Source organism: Gorilla gorilla, chromosome 17, assembly GCF_029281585.2.
Source record: "Gorilla gorilla gorilla isolate KB3781 chromosome 17, NHGRI_mGorGor1-v2.1_pri, whole genome shotgun sequence".
NCBI classification, from domain to species: domain Eukaryota; kingdom Metazoa; phylum Chordata; class Mammalia; order Primates; family Hominidae; genus Gorilla; species Gorilla gorilla.
In genome coordinates, this window is record NC_073241.2 from 57,220,357 (window position 1) to 57,245,793 (window position 25,437).

Consider the following 25,437-nt stretch of genomic DNA (forward strand, 5'->3'; position numbering starts at 1 on the left):
GTATTTTAGTTGCCTGGTTGAACATGAGCTTTGTCAAGGATGGTATAAGATATGATAGACACCATTTTCTTTGCACTGAGGCAGACAAAGATTGAATCTTCACTTTGCTACTTTCTAACAATATACGCCTATTTTACTGGACTATTGTGAAGGACAAATGAACTAATGTATATTTCAGTAACGAAGTAATGTACTTAGTACAGTGCCTAACACAGGGTACACCAAATAACAGCTTTTGCTATTAGTATAGAGAATGAAACTGCATTGTGTCAGGTGATGTAGGGAGAGGTTTAAAGTGAGCACCAGTGACTGAGCACCATTTATACACACTTGATAAATGTTTGTAATTAACTCTAAGCCTTAAAAAGCAGAAGGCTAACAGTTTCTCTTTCCTGTCCTGGGGCTGAAAGGGGATGGTCCCAGGGAAAGTGAGATATCGGCTATTTTGTACATTCACCCTGATTTTATTAGTGATGCTGATATGGAAAGAACTTGATACAAAGATCATTGAAAGCGATACCGTATCTGCAACCAACCCCATTGGCCAAAAGGGCACTAAAGGACATTTACTAATGAGGGTAATTAAGCATGCCTTACTAACCAGCAAAAAAAGCCCTGCTGACTATAGCAGTGAAACAGATAAAGAAAGAACTTCACTCTCTGAAAAGAGACTAGATATGATACTAAAAGTGTCTGTTCAACTGCTAACAGCCCTGTGTGGAGATAACACTCTCAACAGAACACATCTAATGCTAGTTTCAAATATGGGCCCAACCTAGCCTCCTGACAATCTAAGCCACAGCAGAAGATCCACAAACTCTAATAAATCTCTGTTATACACAAGGTAAGAAAAAAGATATCGGAGTAGTTGGTTTTTTTTTTCTTTTTCCCATTTTACCCCCTTAGGCCCCTCTTAGTTATTTTGTTAAAGAAATTAGCAGCCTGTACCTTGACATAGAACTTATACAGACAGAGACTCCAATCAAAGACAGGTAAGATAAGAACTACCCTTGTAAAAGACTATTTTGCTTTGTTTTCTTTGTAATCAGTTAGCTGCTGGTATGGATACTTTGTCTTGGCAGGAAGAATAGGAATCTTAGCTGAGCCAGTTTCAGGCTAATTTTCTGGAGACTGCTGTACAGACCTGCCTTGCTGTAAACACAGTCATTACCTGGCATCCAGCGAATACTTAAACTGATCTCTGAGATCTACACAACTTTTAAAGCTCAATAAACAACAAGTGGTTCAGTTTACAATGGAATACTATTCAGAAACAGCAAAAATTATTCTTTAAGACTGTCCAGCTAAGACATGAAGCAGACCAGACCAGCATCTCGTCATCACCAGCCATTCACACCTGAAGGTACACACAGGCTCCATAAAAAAACAGCAACGGATAATAAAGATCGATGAAAACTTGTCCAGAACACAGCATGGCACCAGTCCCATTTCCAAGGCCTATTATTGTAGAAAGAGAGTATCTTCAAAAAAATAATAAATATTATGAATTAGATTCCATTGCCAAAAATTCTTACTTCACACTACAAAGAAACAGAATTTCTAACAGGCAGCCACATGTAAATTATGGAAAATAGAACCCAGTGTATTTCATACCACTGAACTTCTCAGGAACTGACCATGATTTTAAGATTTAAAGTAAGAACATCTATTTAGAAAGTGGAGTACTTGTAGTAAGTACACTTAAAAAATAAGATAAATGGTTTATTTTTCTTAAAGAAAAAGTAAAACAGAATCCACCAAAAATCTAAAAACAAACAAACTTTGCAGAATATAGTCAGAAAACTTACCCTATTGGTTTCAAGACACTAGAAAGCTACAGTAATCAAAACAACATGTGATTGACTCAAGAACAGACAGAACAGGTAGTACCACATAGAACAGCAGGAAGCTAACCCACAAAGCCGCACACACATATCACCTGCTTTATGGCAACGTAGCACCGCAATGCAGTGGTAAACATCATTTTTTTACCAAGGGGTGCTGGATATTCATAAAGAACATGAAGAAGTCCTGACCCATGTCTTAACCAAATGAAAAATCAATTACAGATAAATTATGGACTTAATATGATAGGTAAAACAATATAGCTTCAAGAAAATAATATATGTAGTTGGGGGGGATTCATTACCTTGGGGTAGACATTTTATTTTCTCATTATTATTATTTTTCTGAGTCAGGGTCTCTGTGGCCCAGGCTCTGGAGTGCAGTGACGTAATCACAGCTCACTGCAGCCTTGACCTCCCAGGCTCAAGCAGTCTTCCTACCTCAGCCTCCCAAGTAGCTGGGACTACAGGTATGAGCTACCATTCCTGGTTAATTAACAAATTTTTTTTTTTTTAAGAGATGTGGTCTTACTATGTTGCCCAGGCTGGTCTTGAACTCCTAGGCTTAAGTAATCCTCCTGCTTTAGCCTCCCAAAGTCCTGGGATTATAGGTATGAACCACTGTGCCCCACTCAAAGTTTTTAAATAGAAACATGAGCACTAACCATAATGGAAAAAAAATGATAAACTGGACAACATAAAAAATAATAAAAAAAACTTCTGTTCACCTAAAGACCCATTAAGAGAATAAAAAAACTATAGAATGAGAGAATATATTTACAATATATTTATCTAACAAGGAACACATATCTATAATCTATAAGGACCTCCTACAAGTCAGAAAAAGACAGGTAACCCAATAGAAAAGTAGACAAACAGGCTAAACAAACGTCATGAAATAACATATCAAAAGGGTAAAACCGTAGGCAGGAATATCCCAATTAAATAATGAGACATACATCATCAATGTGGCCTAAATTTTAAAAGACTGAAAAAAATCCAAGTGCTAACTGAGGAAGAGGATGTGGAGCAATTGGGACTTTCATGTACCACAGTGGGGAAGGGAGGTGTCAATTGTATAATCACTTTGGAAAACGTACAGGACTGTAGTCGAGCTGCACATATGCACACTCCGTGGCGGAGACATTCAACTCCTGTGCACACACCAGAAAATGCACCAGAACATATGCACACAAATGTTCATACAGTTTTATTCGTAATAACCCAACTGGAAAACCTCAAGTGCCCAAGTGAAGTAGGATGGATACATAAAATGTAGTTAATTCTTCCAACAGAATACTATTCAGCAGTGACAAAAATGAACGACTTCTACACATGAATCTCACAGGTACAATGTTGAGTAATAGAAGCCAGATGCACAGAGTGCCGACTGTTTGATATCCGTTTACATAAAAGTCAAAAACAGGGGATGCTAATCTATGGTGACAGAAATAAAAAAGAGTGGTTACTTTGGACAGAGGGCAAACCACCTGTTTGTGGGTATAAGGGAAGCTTCTAGGGTGCTGGAAATGTTCTTTGTTGGTGTGAGTTGTAGTTACACTCTTAACCCTACAGAAAGCATCTGCTTCTGGTTGGGATAAAGTCATGAGACCATTATTCAAACTCTAATGCCAAGAACAAACCAGCTAAGTTCCCAATCAAAGCTTTTTGAAACCATAAGATAGCAGAGAACAAAATAAAGCCTAACTGAATGAAAATATAGAATCAGACAAGCCCTTTCTAGGAGAAGATCCATAGCTGCTTTTATCCCTGAAGGAAGAGTGAGAGGAGGAAGACAGAACTCTGCCTTTAAAAAAACATAAGGATAATCACCCAAACTTTGAAGGAAACTTAAGTCACCGTGAGTCAACAGGCTGGATGAATTCACATCCTCAGGGAGACTGCACCCACCACTGACGCTTTCTCGTGGGCCTTTACCTAGTGTATGAGGGGGTAAACCAAAGGATGGGTGCAGCGCTGAAGAGCTGTCATGCTAAGGAAGAAGTTCCAAAAGGTGGATTGGGATGTTAAAGCACAGACAAGACACCGTTTAGGAATCTGTTGTAGGATGGAGGTAAGTGAAGGTAGAGGCCTTGGAAATGAGGATAAGTGAATGGATTTCATGAACCAGTTTAGAGATAGAGGAGAAAGAGCCTTGGTGTGGCACTCCTACATCACATATTTTATTCTGTTATGAGGTTAAAAATTAGATGCATAAAAACCCCATTATATAATTTTGTCACAACTGTCTAGAATGAGAACTGCATGGAGAAATCACGGAAGCTCTTGGTCTAGACTAATATGCTATCAAAGAACCCAGAGGCTACAAAAAGACACCACAGGAAGATTGGTACCAAATTAAAAAAATTAGCCCCAGAGTACGATACAGATAGAATTCCAGAAAAATCTTTGGACTCGTGGGGAAGCAGATATGAAGCAACACATTTATGTCCAAGAGTTTGGCTGGGGTCAAAAAAAAAAAAAAACCCCAAAAGTCAACAAGCTTCAGAGATTAGGTAAAGAGGAAGTTGTAGATTTATGATAATTATTTTAACAAATCTTACAATAGATGTTTTACCACTTAATCTCAAGCATCAATCTAAGTGGATAAAGTCAACAAATAAAATAAGTCTTTCCTAATATAACTATAACAATAAGGCCATATTAAACAATTTATTGAAGGGACTGGTGGGGAAAGGAGAGGAAGATTCAGATTATGTGACATTAAATACCCCATGGTCCAGTCCCTATACGAGAATTTTCTTGGTTCTTGCCTCTGAGCCTCCAATTTTGGGCAGCATCCAGTTACTACAGGTGGTCTTACAGTTATTACTACTTTTACTGAAGCCTAATTGAGCTGGGTTTTAGGTTTATGCCTTTGTAAAGTATGCAAAATTACACAAAAAATAAAATACTGGAAGTAGACGATTTATGAGAGAATGTGATCAATATGTTTGTTGATCTTGAAAATAGCCTAGGAAAGTGAAAGGATAGATTAATTAAAGAATTAAGCCAAACATGAATTTTAATATTCAGAGACATTTATAAGCAAAACACCCTAAGGTATATTTATAGAGCCACTTTAATTAGTCAGTATTCAAAACAGCTTTACACATGAGTCAAGTTTTCAATGTACTTTAAATATGCATCTCTTCTAAATGAGAGAGCTGGGGTATTGTAAACCAAGCATGGAACCTGGAATCAGAACATGAGGCCTTGAGTCCTGGCTCTGTGGGTTACAAACTCTGAAAGTAAATCATGCAACTTTTTTCAAATGTAAAATGGAAAACTCTAAGGGGCTGCCACAAAGATTATACAATAATGGATGTAAATGTGCTTTGTAAAATGAAAAGTGATATATCATTTCCTCAAAGGAGTGAAGCAAGGGAAAAATATGTTCATGAAAATTTGCTTTTATTCAATTAGCAGCCTTATCAATAATATCTGCATATACACTTAAGAGAGTACATTTTAACTTACTGATACTGATGCAAAACCAAAGAATCCTGGGTTCTCTTTCAGACTGTTATCCCCGACATTTGCATTAGCCAGTAGAAATTAGATGACTATCAAATGTATCTAAGAATTACCTGTCATAGTGATTTCTCATGGATTACATTAATATCGCCCATATAATTTCAAGAGAAACTGTATCAGAATAGTTTAGGCTGTGAATTCAGAGAAACCTGAATGCAAACTCTGCATCTATTACTTCCTAAGTGCATGATTTTGTAGAATCTAACCATCCTTAACTTGGTTTTATACCACAAAAGTGGAGATGTTCACAGTACTAGTATCACAAGTTTCAAGAATTTAAGAGAGCAGCACCTAATATACTTAACAGAATGCCTGACATGTAGTATACAGCTTACAGATGTTTGCTATGATAACATTGAAAATGTTGCTTCAGAGCAGATGGAGATTTTTGTTTTCCATTTATGGTCATTCTCATCCTTGAAGAGGTATGCAATCCCATATGCACATAGTGATATAGGTTCACATTAGTTAATGGTCAGAAGGGGATTCTGACATCTATTGAATAACCACTTCAAGCCAGGAACTACTACAGACACTATAAATACAAAGATGAACTAGATGTTAACTCTAACTTCAAATATTTCACAAGAATGTAAGACTCTTAAGGATAGATATCTGCCCATGGAGGTATCTTCAGGGATTAAAACAGTGCCTGAAATATTGGATTTCCTTGGTAAATACTTGGGGAATAAATAGTCTTAGTGGTTTTTCTACCATACATATAATTATCCAGATCCCAAAGTAGAAGATGCTTTTAATATATTTTGGATATCCAGTGAGGAGAAACTGTAAAGTATATTTATCATTACATAGATATAACTAGAATTGGGTTTAAAGCCTTTGAAACAAGGTTTTTTTTTTTTACAAAATAAATACAATGACATTTGGTACTTTGAAAAAAAATTTGAAAAATATTCAACACACATAGGAAACAATTCACCAAATGACTGATAACAGGAGGGAAACCTGATACCATTTTCTTACTGATGTATTAACACTTCCCACTATTAAATTTATACGATCATAAAATTTCTTTTTAAAGATTTAAAGCACTGCTCACCTGGTCTTCTTCTCCTCCACCTTCTTCATCATATTTTAAAATATTATCTCTTACATCATCTTCTGGATCAATTAAAAGTTGTTTGGCCTGGCGTTCTTTATCCCGGCGTTTCATCCATACCACAAACATCAGCACAAGGACTAGGTAGAAAAATAGTAAAAATACATAATATTGTCATTTTTAAAGCCTGGCCTATTTAGTCACAGTATTCAGTACTAATAATTTAGACTTATATGAACTGAAGGCCTGAAATGCGTCTTTCACTCTACTATCTATTTCTGGCCTCACATTAAGAGAGACAAGACAAAGCAAGCTAAAGCACTGGGTTTAGAGTATGAAGGCCTAGGCTCCCATCCCTGGTGCCCTCTGCAAACTCACTTGAGAGGTGATCATCCTTGTTCTCAGTTTTACCATCCACATATGGGGACAGTAACTTTTTCTATCTTCCCTTTGGCTTGCTAGAGGATAGTTGCCCTTCATAGGGCCTTGTAAATTCTAGAGACACACAACAGCAGTAAGGTGTTACTTGCTGTGTTATTTAGGTTGGTCAGTCATCATTACACTCTGAAATTCACAGAAGAAAACACTTATCCAGGAGGACAAAGCTTGCCCAGATGACCTGGGTAGTAAATTGGAACTAAGTCAGGAATCAGATCTTGAGGTTTTGACTCCCAGAAGCCGGTGCATGTTTCAGCTAAGAAAGCTAGGGGATTCCTTTGAACACTGAAATAATATTAGACTTTCATGTTTTACACTTTGCGCCAGGTCTAGAACCATAAATTTTCCAGTGAGTTGATGTTAAAATCAGCACCAATTCAGTTTCCTTCAAAATGTCAGTTACTTCTTCATTGCCATAATCCATCATGCCTAAGTCTTTCTTGATAACACTGGCATCTATGCCACATTTCAGTTGAAATGGAAACATATCCCTAGGTGCACATCTAGGAACAAATTCTATCTAAAATCTGGGGGTATCAGTTTACATCCTGAAGCAAAAGATTTAATGACTCCTATTGGAGCACATTTTTATTATTGGCCATAAAAGCAAATATCCTCCTTTTAAAGCCAGATAACATGATCTCATTTGCTATTGTTCCAGGGCTAAATCTAGCAAGTGGATTATTAGTATAGCATGCAGGTTTCAAATTATAGCCAAAGTAGTCTCCACACAGGAAGTAAAAAATGCTTAGACTTCTATAGTAATTGCTTAGAATAGAGGGACAGAATTCTAAATTACCAGAACACTTGTAAATGGAGAAAACATAAAAGAAATGGCCAACATTTTCAAGAAAGTGATTGGTGCATAGCATGATCGCACAATAAACTAAGTCCTGCTGCTATTCACAATAAAACACAGGGCCCAGGCAATTTATTCTTTTAACCTGCATGCTTAGAAGTGGTTCCTAAAGTACTTTCCAGTGGTTAATTTTTTGCATTCCATTGAACCAAAGATTGCAAAGTACCTTAAAAAGAAGCAATTCCTTAATCTACACTTACTCTAAAGACAGACAATCTATTGAGCTGTGTAATCATTTCTATTATCAAACGTGCTGTATGTGAAGTACAATCTCTCACTCTTTTACACAGCCCTTCAGAAACAAATACCTTGATCCTCGCATGACTGGAGCACGTTGCTGACTGTGCTTTATATGAAGGAAGGTGAAGGAAAGCAATATACTTATTTTCCTAAATCATCAACTACGTGCCATAAATTCATACTCAAATCATAAGAAAAGTGTTCAAACTTGGGATTGTTTAATGTTTTTCTATGAAAAGCGTTTACTACAGCTCCCTAAGCAATAAGCATGAGAAAGGGTAAGAGGGCAAGGAAGAGGCATGCTGAGGCGGCTTGTTGCAAACCTCAAGTGCTTGAAACAATGCTCTGGGGTTTTTTCATTCTAAAGTGGACTTGGTCGACCCATATATGATTGGCGAGGAAATGCTGAAAGGTCAAAGGGTTGTTAGACTACTTTGCCAGGCAATAGCAACACATGACTTTGCTGAACATCCTAGAAGCCAAGAGAACTGAAATCTAAAAGACAATAAAAGTACTCACTAAGCAGGATGATGATGCAGAGCAGGATGGCAATGATGGCACCGGTGCCAAGCCCCGCACCCACAATCCTGTCCACATCTGTGCAGTCCCCGTTGGAGTCACACTGGCAAACCTTCACGCGCAGGATGGAAATATTTGATTTGGGAGGATTACCCGAATCTGTGATTATGATGGGAACTTCATAGATACCAGCTTCAAGAAATTTTATCTTTAAATTAAGCTGAGCAAAATCACCTATACGAAAAAGGAAAAACATAGTTTGATAGGTAATACTTAAAGCGATAAAAAAACACATAGCATTGTTCAGGATGTTATTTACTACCTAATAGTACACATAAAGCGGATTACAACTATGCTGCATTCTAAATACTTTTTTGGCCATAAAGGCCTTTAATATCTTACTTAAACTTTAAGTAGCTTTTAAAATATGTATAATGAGAAGATTACGAAGCACATAAAAATTAACTTTTCATGCCAGGCTTCAAAATCTCTCAACTGCACATATATTCAAATAATTAACCTGTTCTTACCATTAAGCCGAGTGATGGTCCAATTTCTCTTAATAGTCACTGGAGATAAAGGAAGATCAAAAGCAAATGGTCCAGCATTTGGATCAATGTCATAATCAAGTGCTGTAATATTAATTGAATTGGGGTCTGGAGTTTCGCAAGTCTCTGCCTCTTGAGGTAACACTTGAGGGGCATTGTCATTAATATCAAGTAAATAGATCTGCAGCGTTCCTGTTCCACTCATAGGAGGAATTCCTGAAAAGAGAGAAAAATCACAAATGATGCTGAACAGTTCTCTCCAATGAGCCTCAATTATGGTGAAATTCTCAAAGCTTCTAACCTTCTGGCCCTTTTAACTGTGTAACCTTGGAAAAACATAGTTGCTATGGCATCTGGGCAGACCGTTTCCAGAACAAAGCCCCTTCTTGCTTCCCTGCTAGAATGACCCTGAGCTGCCACTGCTGCTCTGCAGGAGCTGAGCAAGGTGACGAAGAATGCCCCTGCGATGGAATCCCGTACCTTCCCTGCCCCTCCTGCCCATTATTCAGGGCTTGCGTAGACCATGCTCCTCCAGGCACTGTGAGGAGTGTTGAAGATGCAAACACAGAGCTCGTGATCCTGTGGACCCTATTCTTTTTATGGAGAACCAAGACATATGCACGAAAGAACATAAGAATGCTTTTAACGCTCTAACACAGCTTTGACTTAATGAAACAGTCTACAGACAAGTGATACAGAACCACAGACCTCAACTCAGGAAGGAACATCATGCAGAAGAGAAATGATATTTACTAACCAACCAACTACCTGCTTGAGATCATATTAGGCTGCTCTATGTACACTCTTTCATTGTAATCCTATGACACAGGTTTACACAGATGAACCTGAGTCTGTAAACTGCTCATGGCCACACACTCTTGTAAGTGGTGGAGTTGCTACTACATATTGGTCGGCCTGACCTCAAACCCATTCTCATTCCACTATAATAAAATGTTGTCTCCACCACTTCGTGTGATAATTTAATCTGGTGATTTGCTTCTCCTACATTGTAAATATTCACACACACACAAATATATAATATGTTTATGAATATTTTATAAATAATGCTGTACACTGAAGACCAGAGACTTAAGCGACCTGCCAAAGGTCATGCAACTAGGAAGGTGCACATACATACACAATCCTGGGGAGGTAATAAGGAGGAATGTTTACCAACTTCTATGAGGAATATGATGGTTCTAAGAGCAGGGAGAGTTGAACTGGAAGGGTATAGTGGCTGTTACAATATTCCAACACCACCATGACCACTATGATACTCAACAGTTTGAGGGACTTTGAAATTTACTATCACATTTAATATTATTATACTTTTATAACAACTATATAGAATATGTAGGTAGTGAAACAATTTATCAATAATGAAACTAAGGCATACAGAGTATAAGAGCTTGACTAATCATTAACGAACAGAGCTGGGGCTCCAAGTCTAGCCTTGTGACTTAAAGTAAAGTGCAATTGCAAAGCATCACAGCTACATACATTATAACAGGTCACTTCTCTCTCTTATCAAAAGCCCTTTCAATTAGAAAACAATCCTTCTTGGTGAATGAGAAATCTGGCTGTAACTCACAACCAATATACATACATACATACATACATATAATTTTATGGCTCTTTAGATCTTAACATAATGATTCAAGATGCATTACTTTCAGTACCACTGTAGAAGAAAGCCACGGTTTATGGCAAAAAAGCATAAAACAGGTACTAATGACATGCTTTGATGTACAATGGCAAAAGCTATTCCTACAAAGTTCCAACACTAAATATTTAAACAAGAGGTCCCATATTAAAAAGGATAAGAAATATTTCTTTGGTTGGTCACTACATAGATTTTCTACAGATAGTAATCTCATTAAATCTTAGTATACAGATTTAGAAAGGTTCACTGACATTATTCTTAAAGTATTGATATGTCTTATTTTAGTAATGCAAAATATTTTACAATTTGAAAATTGCAAACACCAACTTCAACCACCAAATTGAAGCCTGCTATTTTTTATTAAGTACCAACATTCATATTCATAGTTTAATACTGAAAATATTTTAAAATATAGTTGTGGTTCAGTTTTGAAACTATTAATACACAATAGGAATACTTAGTTGAGTGGTTAGTTCGTGTCAGCCACTGTTTCAAATCCTTCATATATATGTAGAAGTCATTATATTTTAGTTAAAACACTGAGGTGCTGATATGTATCTATTCAACAAAAAAAGGAAACAGATATATTTAAAACCTCATGGCAATCCCACAGATTCAAAGTGGGAAAGCCGGAGTCTGCACCTGGGGGTCCTGTAGAACTCCAGAGCTTGAAGTCTAAAACACACATCATACTGAGAGCTAACGAAGCAAAATAAGCCCCTCATCAGGTTTACAAAAGTCCCCTTTATATTACATATCTGAAAAAAGTTCTTATCTATTAATCTTACCAATTAGAAACCAGCAGAGACTCAGAAAGGAAAAAAAGGTGCTACATATGTATTCTAAAACCCATACCCTGAAGCTCACTACTCACTTATCTCAATTTATGCACAAAATTAAGTTTCCTAGCCCATGGCAGACAGAGGCAGAGAATTATAAAAAGGAAGACTGATAGAGATGCATATATGAAAGGCAACAGAGTGACTAGAAGACATATAAAAAGAGCCACTCAAAAAACCCAGTGTCTAGGGCCACTGAGGATGGACTTAAGGCATCAACATGTGACAGGACAATAAGATAACAAAGGTATGTCTACATGAACGATGGATGGACATCGAGAACAGTCATTGCAAAGACAGTGAAGGATGTTCCAGAACACCTGTCTGAAATGATAAATAAAAGCTGGACCTCGGAATTATAAAAGTCAGTTTTCCAGGCAATTGAGTTTTGTAGAAAACTTTAATTCCTGAGCATGCATGATGAGGATCTACTGTCTTTCATCAACATACAAGAAAAAACAGCAAACATACCATTGTCAGAAGCAAGGAAAGTAGCATTATATATATTGTTTTTCACATTTGGTGATTCTCGGTCCAAAACAGCAATTGTAGTTATTTGTCCATTCACAGGATCTATTTTTAGCCAATTGGCAGGATCAGATAATTTAGTGTATCTACAAAATGAGAGTGAAGTAAGTTTAATTTCTTTTTATGAAACTTTAAAAAAAGCGTATTTTACAGGTTTAGTTCCACATGCAACTGGCTCATTAACTTGCATTTCTGTAGATGATGGCTGGACATACAGCTTTAACAGGAAAAAGTATTTTTGTGACAGTGGTATTGGGAGGCACATAAAGGTTGTGTTTGGTCAGGCATGTAGGAAACATTCTACAGGTGTCTGAGGGACAAGACTAGGTGCACAGTCTCCCTAATGTGGGCTAAAGCAGATTGGAAAGTTATCATTTTAGGTTCTTGTCCACTTCAACAGATATCAATGGTTCAGGTAAAATAGCTTGAATATAGTTTCTAGATAAGCAGTAGTCTCAATGTACAGGAGTTAAGAGAAATTATAATAGAAATTGAATACTGCATCACAGAACACTCCTAAAACATTTTAACACTTTATCATGGCCAACATGAAGCCACACTGGAGAGACCACCATAATCCCATTCCTACTTGAATCTTTCACACTGGGCCAAGCCTCAGATCTATACCTTTGCAAAGAAAGTCCTACAGTCTTGAGTCTGAATTGGCAGATTTACCAGCTTAAATTCCTTTTTAAAATTTGGAGTGGGGATTAACTTTTAAAGATTAGATAACCAGTTGGATTGGAAAAGGTATGCTATGTTTGGAGAGGTAAAAGTTGTAGGATTTCAATACATCTATTAACTGGCTATCTATTAATAGTTATCTTGATTTCAGTGAATAGAGAAATGGAGAACATTTAACATTTAATAAAAGATAACAATAGAAAGTTATCTTTTAGCAGCAGTTCTGTAAGAAGTTTAATGAAATATAAGTTCATTTTAAAAATGATCATCACCAGCTCTGGAGAACAGTCGCATGGGGTGTGCTCTGGCAACCAACCACTCCCTCATCAGAAAGGATATATTAGATTTTGCTGAGTTTGGAAATCTTTACAGATAGGTTTCATAAGTCCAATAACTACTGTACAGGTAAGGAATGAAAATAATTAACTCTTAGATCCTGGTTTTGGCATAAGCTTTCTTTCCTTCATGATGCATGGAGGAGAGATAAATGTTATAAGCCTCTGAAAGTTCCCTGTGGAACCTTTTTGTGATGTTTGGCATAAAGGCACAGGCTAAATAATTTTAAAGTATTTTTTAAGTAAAAATGGCAGATACAGAGAAACAAGAACAGCTTTTTCTTCAAATAGTAAATCCATTTTAATATGGATACAGATATCTATTTATATCTAATATAGTCATTGACTTACTGAGAAGAAAATTCAAAGAATTTTAAATTATCTTTTAATAAGTAGTTTCGATTGCAATGAAAATTTCTACTCAAATAGTGAATTAGATAAATTTTATGCATAGCATAGAATATAAGTAAGCTACAAAAACACTACAAACAGCATTTCATACCTAATATTTTGCTGCATATATCGATCTGGGTCCTGAGCAGTGAATGTTGTCAACATGGTACCGGCATGAAGCCCTTCTTCTTGGCGAATGATCTTGGGATTGGGGGCAAAATAAGGGTTTTCATTTACATCAATAACTGTAACAGACACAGTTGCAGTTGACTGAGGCGGGTGCTGAATTCCCTTGGCTAATGGCACTTGATTTTCTGCAGCAACAGTAAGGACAAACATCCTATTTGTTTCAAAGTCGATTGGCTGGAAAATAAAAGGGAAGCCATATTTTTGCAGGAAATAAGAATGCTTGCATTCTGTAGTTTATTCCTCTATCAACTCCATTTCCAAAAAAATAATTTCTTCATTCACTATATAACAAGGTTCCTCTCAAGTTTCTGGAAAACATGCATTAGCATGGTCACTTATCAAAATATTTATCCCAATTTAACCTAATTATAAATCTTGAGTACTTAAAAGATTTATGTTCACAAAACAGTGCACATGATTACTGCACAGATTTATTTATTTAGGTACATCTAAAAACTTGATTATTCTTAAGAATAGCATTGTTGACTAAAAATACTAAATAATATAAAGTCAAGTGAGAACATGATGGTCTAAACGTATACTCTCAAACATTAGTACAAAGATCACTCCTCACCCCGGAAAGCTTTCACTAGTCTATGATGAATTGAAGAAAACAAACCAAAAATCAGAAAATGTAATTTTTAAATACAGCTAAACTTATTTGATTTAAAAGTACCTTTCATAATTTGAAGTACACATTTTGCAGTACAAACATGTATACATAATCGCAAACACACCTTTTAAAAATAATACTGTCGGTAGGTGGAAGATATTTTTCTTTTCCTCTTAGCAAACTAAAACTCTGCTGTCTTCTGGAATATTTCTGGGTATTTTATTGGTCTGTAAAACCCCCAAATTTAAGAAAAACACTCTAGATAAATGCAATGCACAAATAACCCTTCATGTAAATACTAACTTCCAAAGTTCACTGAATCTTGCTGTCACTAGAAATGTTACCAGGAGTCAAATGACTAAACTGGACATTCACTCTTAATTTTCCTTGTTCACCTGCGAATGGATGTGCAAATAAGCATTACTGTGCAGTAATAACAGGAAAAACAAGAGCATTAAGATCTCTTAGGCTCATAATTGGTAGCCTAAGAATGATCGAGAGGTGACGCTCATAAGAAAGCTTCATTATCAGCAGAAACTGCACCAGTTTCGTACCCTAGACCACCTTTTAAAAATCTTCAAGCACATCTTTTTTTCTGTCTAAATCCCCAATTCAACATTCCTTTCTCTAGTATTTTAAGCAAGACAGAAAAAAAGCCAGAAAGTTAAGACTGCAATATTTAGAGTGATTTCACTAGCCACATGAAACCTTCCCCTGATGTAACATTTATGCTAAGGGGTATACGCACAGTTCAAAGTCCTTTAATGTGTATGAAGCTCATTTATCTCTCAGAACACTATGACTAACATACTGTTATCAGCCCCTTTCTGCATGAGAAACCTAGAATTTACAGTGGTTAAATAGCTGGCCATGATCACACAGATATCAGGAGCAGAGCTGGGACTCTAACAAAGACAGCAGACTTGAGTTGGTGCTTTTGATCACTATGTTCCTTCTGGGAGTTTCCATTCCCATTTCATTCTACTCCCGCATCTGCATAATTATTGGCAACTGGCACTTTAGCACATCTTTCTATGTAAGGTCAACATTTAGGTTCACTTACAAATCAAGAGTGCTTAGGTGGGAGGCAAAGAAGTAAATCTCTTTACTGGGTGGCTAAAAGGAAGGGATGTTCACTTTAACAGGCTTTTCCATTATAGCTACGCATTTATTATTCTTGAAGAACATCCCCTTGGCTTCTAGCATGCAACTGTTTTGTTTGGTTCCTTTTTGACCAAAAGATCAGAAGAATACATTTCTTAACGTCTCGGAAATAGCATTTAAAAACAGCCATGCAAATGCAAGAGCTTTCTAAAATGCAGGCTTTCTTCTTGCCTACTCATTACATTTTACTTCTATGGCTTTTCTGGTTTGTTCACTATCTGCCAATATTCTAATAGCTGTAGACATGAAAATAGCAGCTGTGAGGCATCATTCTTAATAGCTATCAATGGTGATCAAAACTTCAGAATGTGATATATCACGAATATATCAACTACACTGACAGTTAATGTTGTTCAGGCCAGTCCTATCCTCAGATTGGTAAAAACTGTCCAAACTGATTCAAAAACAGTCATCAAAACTCTCACTCAAAACTCTCATTCAAAAACTCTCACAAAACTCTCATCACAAAACTCATTCAAAAACCCTCACATCAGTGATGATGTGAGAGTACTGATGTTGGCCTTAGCCTCAGCATAAATTAAACAGTAAGATATAACCTCCCAAATATATATCAGACCCACATCTGGAGATGTCTGAAAGAAAAACATCCTAAGTTTCCATTGCAAAACAATGAGTGGGGGACATATATTGGTCCTTGCTGAGCAGCTGTTGGAGAGATCAGTGGCCCGAGGAACACTTACTTTGACCACGGTGACTAACCCGTCGTTGCTGTTTGCGTCAGTCTGGATGGCGAACCGTCCAGTAGGATCTCCGCCACTGATTCTGTACACTGCGTTCCAGGCTGGTGTATGGGGTTGATCCTTATCGGTCACAGTTAGATTAGCTACTATGATGTCTACCCTGTTCTCAGGAACTTCACCATAAAACTGCGAGAAAGACAAACCTCAGTCAGAGGAGGAGCATGGACCACTGAAGGACAACTTGTCTTGATGACAACACCGTCCGATTTTACTGCCCCATTAGATTTTTATTATCTACACTAAATGAGGAGACTGATAATGCAGGTAATCACAGCATTTATGTCTGACTTTAAAAATACTGTAACATTTTTCAGTAGTCCAATTTTTTTCCAAATTACCTTACAGTTTCATTAATATTAAAATCAGCATCCATTTGTGAGTCTCTGGGTGATTATGGTGGGATGGGGGAAAATGATTTTACTCCAGATATGGATAATTATATGCTGACAAAGTAGCATAAATCAGTCATGCAGCTCATGCACCTGAAAATATTCATAAGCATTTTGTTGTAACAGCACAGTCTTTTTAGGACGTGTTTTCCAGGCAGCTTATTTTAACAACTTTAACAGTGGACTTGAAGACTACGAAGAAACAAATTACTTGGATGCCTCATGTAAGGCCCTGATGACAGAAATGTCCGAGTTAGCAGCCATGCTACTATTAGGTGAAGCAAGTTCCACCTCTATTTAACACATTTATTATTCATGACCAACCTTCTCAGTAACGAACTACAGACCCAAAGTTGTGTGAGTGACAGGCTGTACTCACCGTCATGGCAGTAAACTCTGGAGGATTGTCATTGACATCTGTCACTGTGATGATGGCCGTGGCTGTGTTTGAAAGGCCATATGTGGGATTGCCTTCCATGTCTGTAGCTTGAATTATTAACGTATACTGTTGCACTTTCTAAAAAGACATAAAGATAACAACTTAAATGAAACTAATTCCTCAAGAAGACATAACAGTTGTTCTGTAAACGGCTCTTTATAATGCAAGGAGAGCATGGCATCATTCATTCTGATTAACATGACTTGAAATTTCGCAAGTGGAGTTTCCTTTAACTTATGAAGCACAGGTCTGGTCCTTGTCTAGAGAGATTTAACTGTGTATATTCACCTCTACTGGCAGAAATGAATGCACTGCAGATGTGTGAAATTCACAGCTAAGCTGAAACCTCCATCTGGTTCCAACTTTTGCCTTTTTTCACTTCACGAGATTGTGATCAAGCATTCAAGTCATTTGGTTCGTATTTACTTTCTTGTATGTTAATTTCTACCCAGTTTAGGATACTAAAAACAATGAAGAATCTCAAGACAGGGAGAAGAACACATACATAATTCACAAAGTATATAAGCTTTCCTTTTATATGTTCTTACATATATTCTATTATTACAGGGTAGATGCAATATTTCCCCTTAAATTCCATTAATACATATGATTCAAAACCATATAGAAGAGATATACAGTATTCTTAAACAAAGTCAAAACTTGAAGGGTTTATGTTTATTTCTATAGTCTTCTAACAGGGCATATATTTGATAATTGCATATTCAATGGATTAGGATTTGGGTATAACACTCATTGTGTCCACTGCTTTAAGCACAGACCTACAATGGATATAAATATTGATACATTTACATGTAGATGATTATTATTAGAGAGGCATCCACTACTTTCAAATTCCAGGTTGACTGTTTTAAAAGAGCCAAATTAAGCTATAATATATCTAAGAGAAAATGCTGAGATTGAGAAGTCAGGCATTTGCTGAGTAAGTTTTACATTAGGAAAACCTAACTTTAAACAATATCTAAAATCATTTGGAATCTCTGTGGAAATTTGCACAGATAGATCAAAAACAGTGATCATTTTCATAAATGTTAAAACATTCTGAACAACAAAATCCACTACATACAAAAATAAACTGTCACTGCAAAGTGCAGTTTTCCCTGTTTCTAAATATAGCTAACATTATGAATGGCCATTCTTAAGGGATTTCTGGAGCTTAGATAGAACACACACAAATTGTAGCTTCTGATTTAGTTGTCAGGGGGAGGGGCAAAGAAAAGAAAGGAGTAGGAAGGAAAGCCAAACCGCCCACATTAGATGCTAAGTCTCTGTCTGTCCACCCAAATGCCAATCTCTAGCAGTTATTTATTTCAGTTATTTTTTGTCTTCCTAAAAGAGAAAATGTGACACTATTTTGAATTAAAAAACACACGCGCAATAAGAAATAATGTTGATTGAGTCATTTAATTTTTTTCTTAACCCACAGTACCTCACTATAATGTTAACATAGGCTAAGGGCTAGGTGCGGTGGCTCACGCCTGTAATCTCAGCACTTTGGGAGGCCAAGGCAGGCGGATCATGAGGTCAGGAGGTCGAGACTAGTCTGCCCAACATAGTGAAACCCCGTCTCTATTAAAAATACACAAAAAAATTAGCCAGGCGTGGTGGTGGGCGCCTGTAATCCTATCTACTCGGGAGGCTGAGGCAGGAAAATTGCGTGAATCCAGGAGGCGGAGGTTGCAGTGAGCCGAGATCGTGCCACTGTGCTCCAGCCTGGGCGACAGAATGAGACTCCATCTCAAAAAAAAAAAAAAAAAAAATGTTAACACAGGCTATAATACTTCCTCAGTTGCTTTCCTTCGCCAATTAGAAGTGTCACTTCAGCTTAATGCTTTCATGGTTAGTGAGAGAATTCCACGGGACATTCAGTTCAGCCTCCCAGCTGAAAACCATGAAAACAAAAACTTTTATGACTTTTGAAATGTCAGTTTTGTTAGCTGCTATTTGCAGAAACAGATGAACATTCTCAAAAAGAGAGAAAAAAAAGAAGCTTATTTCTTAAGAAGTTAACTCACATAGGTATTACATGAAAGTATAGTTATTTCCTAAAGTCTAGTCTACAAAAATCTTTAGAATTATGTAAGCATAATACATCCAATAATTTTCCATTGATCTGCAATATTGGAATTAGTAGCTAATACTTGAAATTTCTTATTGCTGCAAGCTAGTCTGGAAATTTCAAATTACAAAAGGACACTTGTTATTTCCAAAGTACAACATCTCTTCAAATAAAAAAAAAATTCCACTTGGTAAACAGTAAATAATGTCATCTCCATTTTCAAATGCCTGATTGCTGAAACATTCTTACATTTAGTAAGGAAGGCTTGATAGCCTGTGTTTTAGACAACTGAACTGCTTAGAGCTTCTTGCCTAATTTGGTCACTGGGCATCTGGCTGTGAATGACTGACATTTAGATTCCGTTAAGTGTTCGACTTCCCACTCTCATAGTACCTCAGCTGATCAAGGGGATTCTGCTTGAAAACTTCTCCTCCCTTCCTGCTCTATATGGAATAAAATCCAAACTCATCTGCTTGCTGTCAATCCTTCCCTCTCCGAAACTCGCCTATTTTACAAAAGTGATTCCTCCCATTCGCTTACGCCACACCTGGAGCTGTTTTGCATTTATCTTCAAATGCCCTGTCATGATCCTGTGTCATTGCATTTGGCATTCTCCTCTGCCTAGACAAGTGGATGTTACCCAGAGTGAACATTTTGGGTTGTTACAACTAAGCACTCCTTAGTTGTGACAACCAAACTCAGTACCGACATCTAATGGGTAGAGGCCAAGGATGCTGCTAAACATCCTATGATGCACGAGACAGGCCTCATAACCAAGTAAAAATGTGTCCTGGCTGAGAAACCCTTGCCTAGAATACCATTCCCTTCATTCCAAGCCTGGCTAACATGCAGCTTAAAAGTCACTTTGGAGATGACTTCTGAAAGTTCTTGAGGAAGAGCTGTTTGTGTCCTCAGGACGGAGCCCTTACAACACACCCCATCACTGTTTATAGTTTATATGGCTGTTATCAGTCGTATGTCTGTATCTGCCTCACTGTGCATGTGTGTGCATAAAGAGACACACACACACAGGTGTCCCAAGGGCCCTTTGTTGATGCTTGTGCCACTGGCATATGGCACAGTGCCTGACTCAGAGTAAGAATTCCACAAATGCTTCTGACTTGGTGGATGGATGGGTGAATGCATAAGAAACCTTGGGTTTTGCATGATCTTATCTCAGGTAAAGAAAAAACCATCTTCTATTCACATGGATAGCTATAATTTACTTCTTAAAACCCATACTGGGAGCATAAACTAGCTCACCTTTTCCCAAAACCACTGTGATTCATATACAATAGTCCCAATTCTAATAACATTTCCTCATACTATGAGTCACTTCCTATTTATATTGACATTAATTTCCCTTTTTAAAGCTTAATTTATTGTAAAAGTCCCATAAATGGAAAGCTAGCATCACTTATCATAAACATGACAGTAAAAAATAAACATGACGAAATTCTTGGATTCTGGCAGTCTCTACTTGATGAAGTAGCACGTGAAAGGCTGTGTCCGCTTGCTGTCCTAGAGGCTTCTCAGCATTTACCAATTAAAATCTTATGCACGTGCAGCACAATTTTGAAACACTGAACTAGAGTGACATCAGTGAATGAGGAGGTGAGAACATTCAGTCATTCATACAGCAGACATTTAATGAAATGTCTTCTAAATGCCAGGCAATGGAGTATTTACTTGGGTAAAACAGTGACCAAAACGAGATACAGCCTTGCTTTCACTAAGTGATGGAGGCAGAGAGTAACGGATCACAGGACCATATAGAGCCACCAAATGCATGAGTGCAAGTCTAGAAATGGTAGGAAGAAGTAATAGGAAGAACCTTCAATAGTGCATACCAACTATCAGGTTGGTGCAAAAGTAACTGCAGTTTTTGCCATTACTTTTAATGGCAATTACTTTTAATGTCATTACTTTTAATGTCATTACTTTGAGTAAAAAGAGAAGAACTTGATGACTAAACAGACTGCAGGTAGAGGGACAGCAGGGCATGGGAAAGGCAACTAAACGATGACCTTGGGAGACTGAGGAGAAGGTCCTGGTCACGTGAAATAGGAAATTCATTATAAATCATGGGTTTCAGGAGATGACAGATTTGCCTCTAGGTAAATTGGGTTGGGGACAGAGAGTTGAATAATAATGTCACCGAAACTTAGGAGGGAAGTATAGATTTGTGACTCTGTTCAAATTCTTTTTTTTTTTGAGACTGAGTCTCACTCTGTCGCCCAGGCTGGAGTGCAGTGGCACAATCTCGGCTCACTGCAAGCTCTGCCTCCTAGGTTCACGCCATTCTCCTGCCTCAGCCTCCCAAGTAGCTGGGACTACAGGTGCCCGTCACCACGCCTGGCTAATATTTTGTATTTTTAGTAGAGATGGGGTTTCACCGTGTTAGCCAGGATGGTCTCGACCTCCTGACCTCGTGATCCGCCCACCTTGGCCTCTCAAAGTGCTGGGATTACAGGTGTGAGCCACCACTCCTGGCCAGCTCTGTTCAAATTCTTAACTGCTAAGCCCCAGTTCCCTCATCTGTGAAATGGGACTAAAAGTACCATCTACCTTATAAATGTGGTCTTTCTTTTGTATACATACCACATGCTGGCACTGTTCCAAGGGCCTTGATTTAAAAACAAAAAGCAACTTTTATTGAGTTTGAGCACTATGTGCCCAGCACAGTGCTATGCACTATGCATTATTTCAGTTAGTCCTCACAATAATCCTATGAGGCAGGTGGGGTTTTGAAACCCCAATTTACAGATGAGGAAATGGGCTTAGGAAGGTAAGGGAGCTTGCCATGGACACCCAGCCATAAGAGGCAGAGAATAGACTTGAACTCAGGTATGAGTCAAGAATCTGTACCATTAATCAATCCACTACGTGAGTGCCCTCTAAGATGGTAAGAGTACTGCACACATGCAGCATGTGCACAGGTCAAGCGGGGGAAGCAGGTGGAAAGCCGGACTTCAAGTGGACGAGGAAGGAGTGGAAGTATTTTTTGCTTGTTTGTTCTTGAGACAGGGTCTCATTCTGTCACACAGGCTGGACTGCAGTGGCGCGATTATGGCTCACTGCAGCCTTGACCACCCAGACTCAGGTAACAGGTGATCCTCTTACCTTAGCCTCCTGAATAGCTGGGATTACAGGCATGCACCACCTCGCCTGGCTAATTTTTTGTATTTTTAGTAGAGACAGGGTTTCGCCATGTGGCCCAGGCTGGTCTCAAACTCCTAGGCTCAACTGATCCACCTGCCTTGAGTGCTGGCTGCCCCTTGGAGAAGAATGGTGTGGAACTCACGTAAAGTATAGTAACTTAAACATTTCTTTACAATTCATGTTCAGGGTAATGAGACAAGGAATATCTGCCCCACTGGATGTTGAGAATGGGAATCTAGATATACTTTCCATGTAACACAGTCTATATAGAGGTATGCAGCGACTACTGTGGGTGATCAGAGAAGGGATTGAGAACTGGCTCTCAGAGGGTAAGGATTAGCCTGTTATGTAGGAGAAGAATATTTAGGCAGAGGAAACGGGAACAGAATAATAGAAAACTTCCTATTTGCACAAGGACTGTGTGTGGTTCAATGAGTGGTTGGGCATCATTCGTATGTGAAAGGCAAGTAATTCTGGGGGGTTAGGTTAAGGAGGGTTTTGGGGCCAAGGTCACAGAGGGTCTGCAATGCACTATTAAAAAGCTCTAACTTCATCCTGTAGGGCACCTGAGAGCTATGTTACTACAGTGGAGACCCAGCAGGTTTGTAGATTATGAAGCAACCTGTAGAGAAAGGAAGATTGAAGACAACAGAAAACAGGAGAACACCCCTTCAGGATGGAACTAGGAGTTGAAGGCACACACAGAAAGATTATTAGGTTTGGAAAACAGGAAGTATTTCTTTCATCTTATGAAGAGGAGTAAAGGTGATAGATAGTGCTCAACCAGGAGATGCTGCTGTTGCTATTCATGATGGCAGTGGGGAAAACAATAGCTCAGATTTATTAGGCACTGTGCTGAATGCCTTTTAAAACGCTTTTAAATTTATATATGTATACATATATACGTATATATATGTGTGTGTGTATATATATATGTATATATGTGTGTGTGTTTGTATATATATACACATTTTTTTTGAGACAGGGTGATATGGTTTGGCTCTGTGTCCCCACCCAAATCTCACCTTGAATTGTAATCCTCATAATACCCATGTGTCAAGGATGGAACCAGGTGGAGGTAACTGAATCATGGGGGCAGTTTCCCCCATACTGTTCTCATGATAATGCATGAGTCTCACAAGATCTGATGGTTTTATAAGCGTCTGGCATTTCCCCTGCTTGCCCTCTTCATTTCTCTCCTTCCGCCCTGTGAAGAGGTGCCTTCTGCCATGATTGTAGGTTTCCTGAGGCTCCCCAGCCATGCGGAACTGTGAGCCAATTAAACCTCTTTTCTTTATAAATTATCCAGTCTCAGGTATTTCTTTATAGCAGTGTGAGAACAGACTAATACAGAGGGTCTCACTCTGCCACTCAGGCTGCAGTGCAGTGTTGCAATCACGGCTCACTGCAGCCTTGACCTCCCAGGCTCAGGTGATTCTCCCGCTCAGCCTCCCAAGTGGCTGGGACTACAGGTGCACACCACCATGCCCAGCTAATTTTTGTATTTTTTGTAGAGATGGGGTTTCGCCATGTTGTCCAGGCAGGTCTTGAACTTCTGGGCTCAAGCCATCCACCCACTTCAACCTCCCAAAATGCTGTGATTACAGGTATGAGCCACCATGCCTGGCCTGAATGCTTTATGTGTCATGTAACATAATTCTTAAAACTGTCCCATGAGGTAGGTAATACTATTATCCCCATTTACGGATGCAGGAGCTGAGGTTTCAGGTTAATACACTGAAAGTCAAACAGCCCATACTAAGCAGAGCCAGAGTTCAAACCTGGGGGGAGCAGGGGTGAGTCTTTGACAGTCCTGCACAAAAAGGGCAGAAAATGGACATGAAATGGAAAGGCCAGGAATACTACCAGCAAGTAATGTCACAAGAGGACAGATGGGAATAAATGCTGAAGACTGGGTAATGTGGCAAATACACCTTTAGGTCTGGAGAAGCTGAAGAATTAAAACTAAATTTTTAAAACCTGAAGATTAAACAAAAATAAAAAGCTGAATCTCACTAAGCATTTCAATGATTAGGAGTTCAATCACTTAAAGGTGTCATACATCCTGAGAGCATGAGAACACACATTACTTTTGACAGAAAGGAAACTGTGAATTCTAATAGAAATAAAAGAATTTCAAGTCTGCACGAGGCCTGAAAAAGTCAAAGTAATTTATCCCTGGCCTCAGGAAGAATTATCATAAACCATCCGAGATAGATGCACTTTTTCTATGTTAAATGACTTTCAGAAAAGAAAGGTTTTCCATAATTTTCCCTAGTAACTCATTGTTGTGTTTAATAATTTCACTGTCAAGAAGCTATTTCTCATACTGTATCTAACCCATAATTCTATAGTTTCAAATCCATTTACACATTAGTTTCATCGAGGGGTAGTGAACAGCTTCTCTATCCACTGGAAGATAAACTTAATGACAATTATGGCCTCACGTCAGGCTTTCATCCTCTAAACGAAATACAGTCTGATTTTTAAACATGGTTGGTCTGTTTTAGTAAAAAGTATCTTTAATTTTCCATGCCTCTCTTTCCATAAAACATCCAGTCTAAATGAGATAGGAATATTACTGTATGAAAACAGGATGAAGTCTCATTTCTGTATCTCACAATGACAATGAAAGAGAAATATTAGGATTACGAAATGAACTAAATCTACTTGGTATATGAGCAACCTGGCACTGAAGAAAGAATACTGAAAATTACCCGATATTCTCTAATAAATTATGGCATTCATGCTGAGTTTATCAGCATATAAAAATAGTATTTCATATAGTGATGAAGAGGTGAAAATATATACATGTTACTGAACTAAAAGTACTACTTAAGAAACTAAACTGAGTTCAACAATCTCTGACGCAAATCATTTCTAGAAAAACAACTGTTGATGCCTACAAGTCAATAGGTACAATGTCATAGGCATACACTAACTCCTAAGTAAGGCTCTCAGCTCAGAATAAACTAATCTTTATTGGCTCATATTACTTTACTATAGTGCCTCTAGCACTATTTTGTGTAAACAATTGCAATAGTAATGTTTTCTTCTATTCAATTCAAATGAATGCTTCTACAGCAAATAAAGTGTCAAAAAACACGAACTTCTGAAATCCTCATCAATGATATTTTATTGCAATGGGTATAATGT

The 25,437-nt window shown here is 37.9% G+C and overlaps 1 protein-coding gene across 1 annotated transcript in view; it reads right to left on the bottom strand.

The window, feature by feature from the left end:
• CDH2 (cadherin 2) overlaps positions 1 to 25,437 on the bottom strand; it is a 226,254-nt gene that overhangs the window by 25,408 nt on the left and 175,409 nt on the right. Inside the window, exons 8-14 of the mRNA XM_031003668.3 lie at positions 16,983 to 17,120; positions 16,155 to 16,340; positions 13,597 to 13,850; positions 12,019 to 12,161; positions 9,028 to 9,261; positions 8,498 to 8,731; positions 6,442 to 6,581 (exon numbers count right to left, since the gene is read on the bottom strand). Of these exons, the coding sequence (XP_030859528.2) occupies positions 6,442 to 6,581; positions 8,498 to 8,731; positions 9,028 to 9,261; positions 12,019 to 12,161; positions 13,597 to 13,850; positions 16,155 to 16,340; positions 16,983 to 17,120 (1,329 nt within the window). The remainder of the gene's footprint in view (positions 1 to 6,441; positions 6,582 to 8,497; positions 8,732 to 9,027; positions 9,262 to 12,018; positions 12,162 to 13,596; positions 13,851 to 16,154; positions 16,341 to 16,982; positions 17,121 to 25,437) is intronic.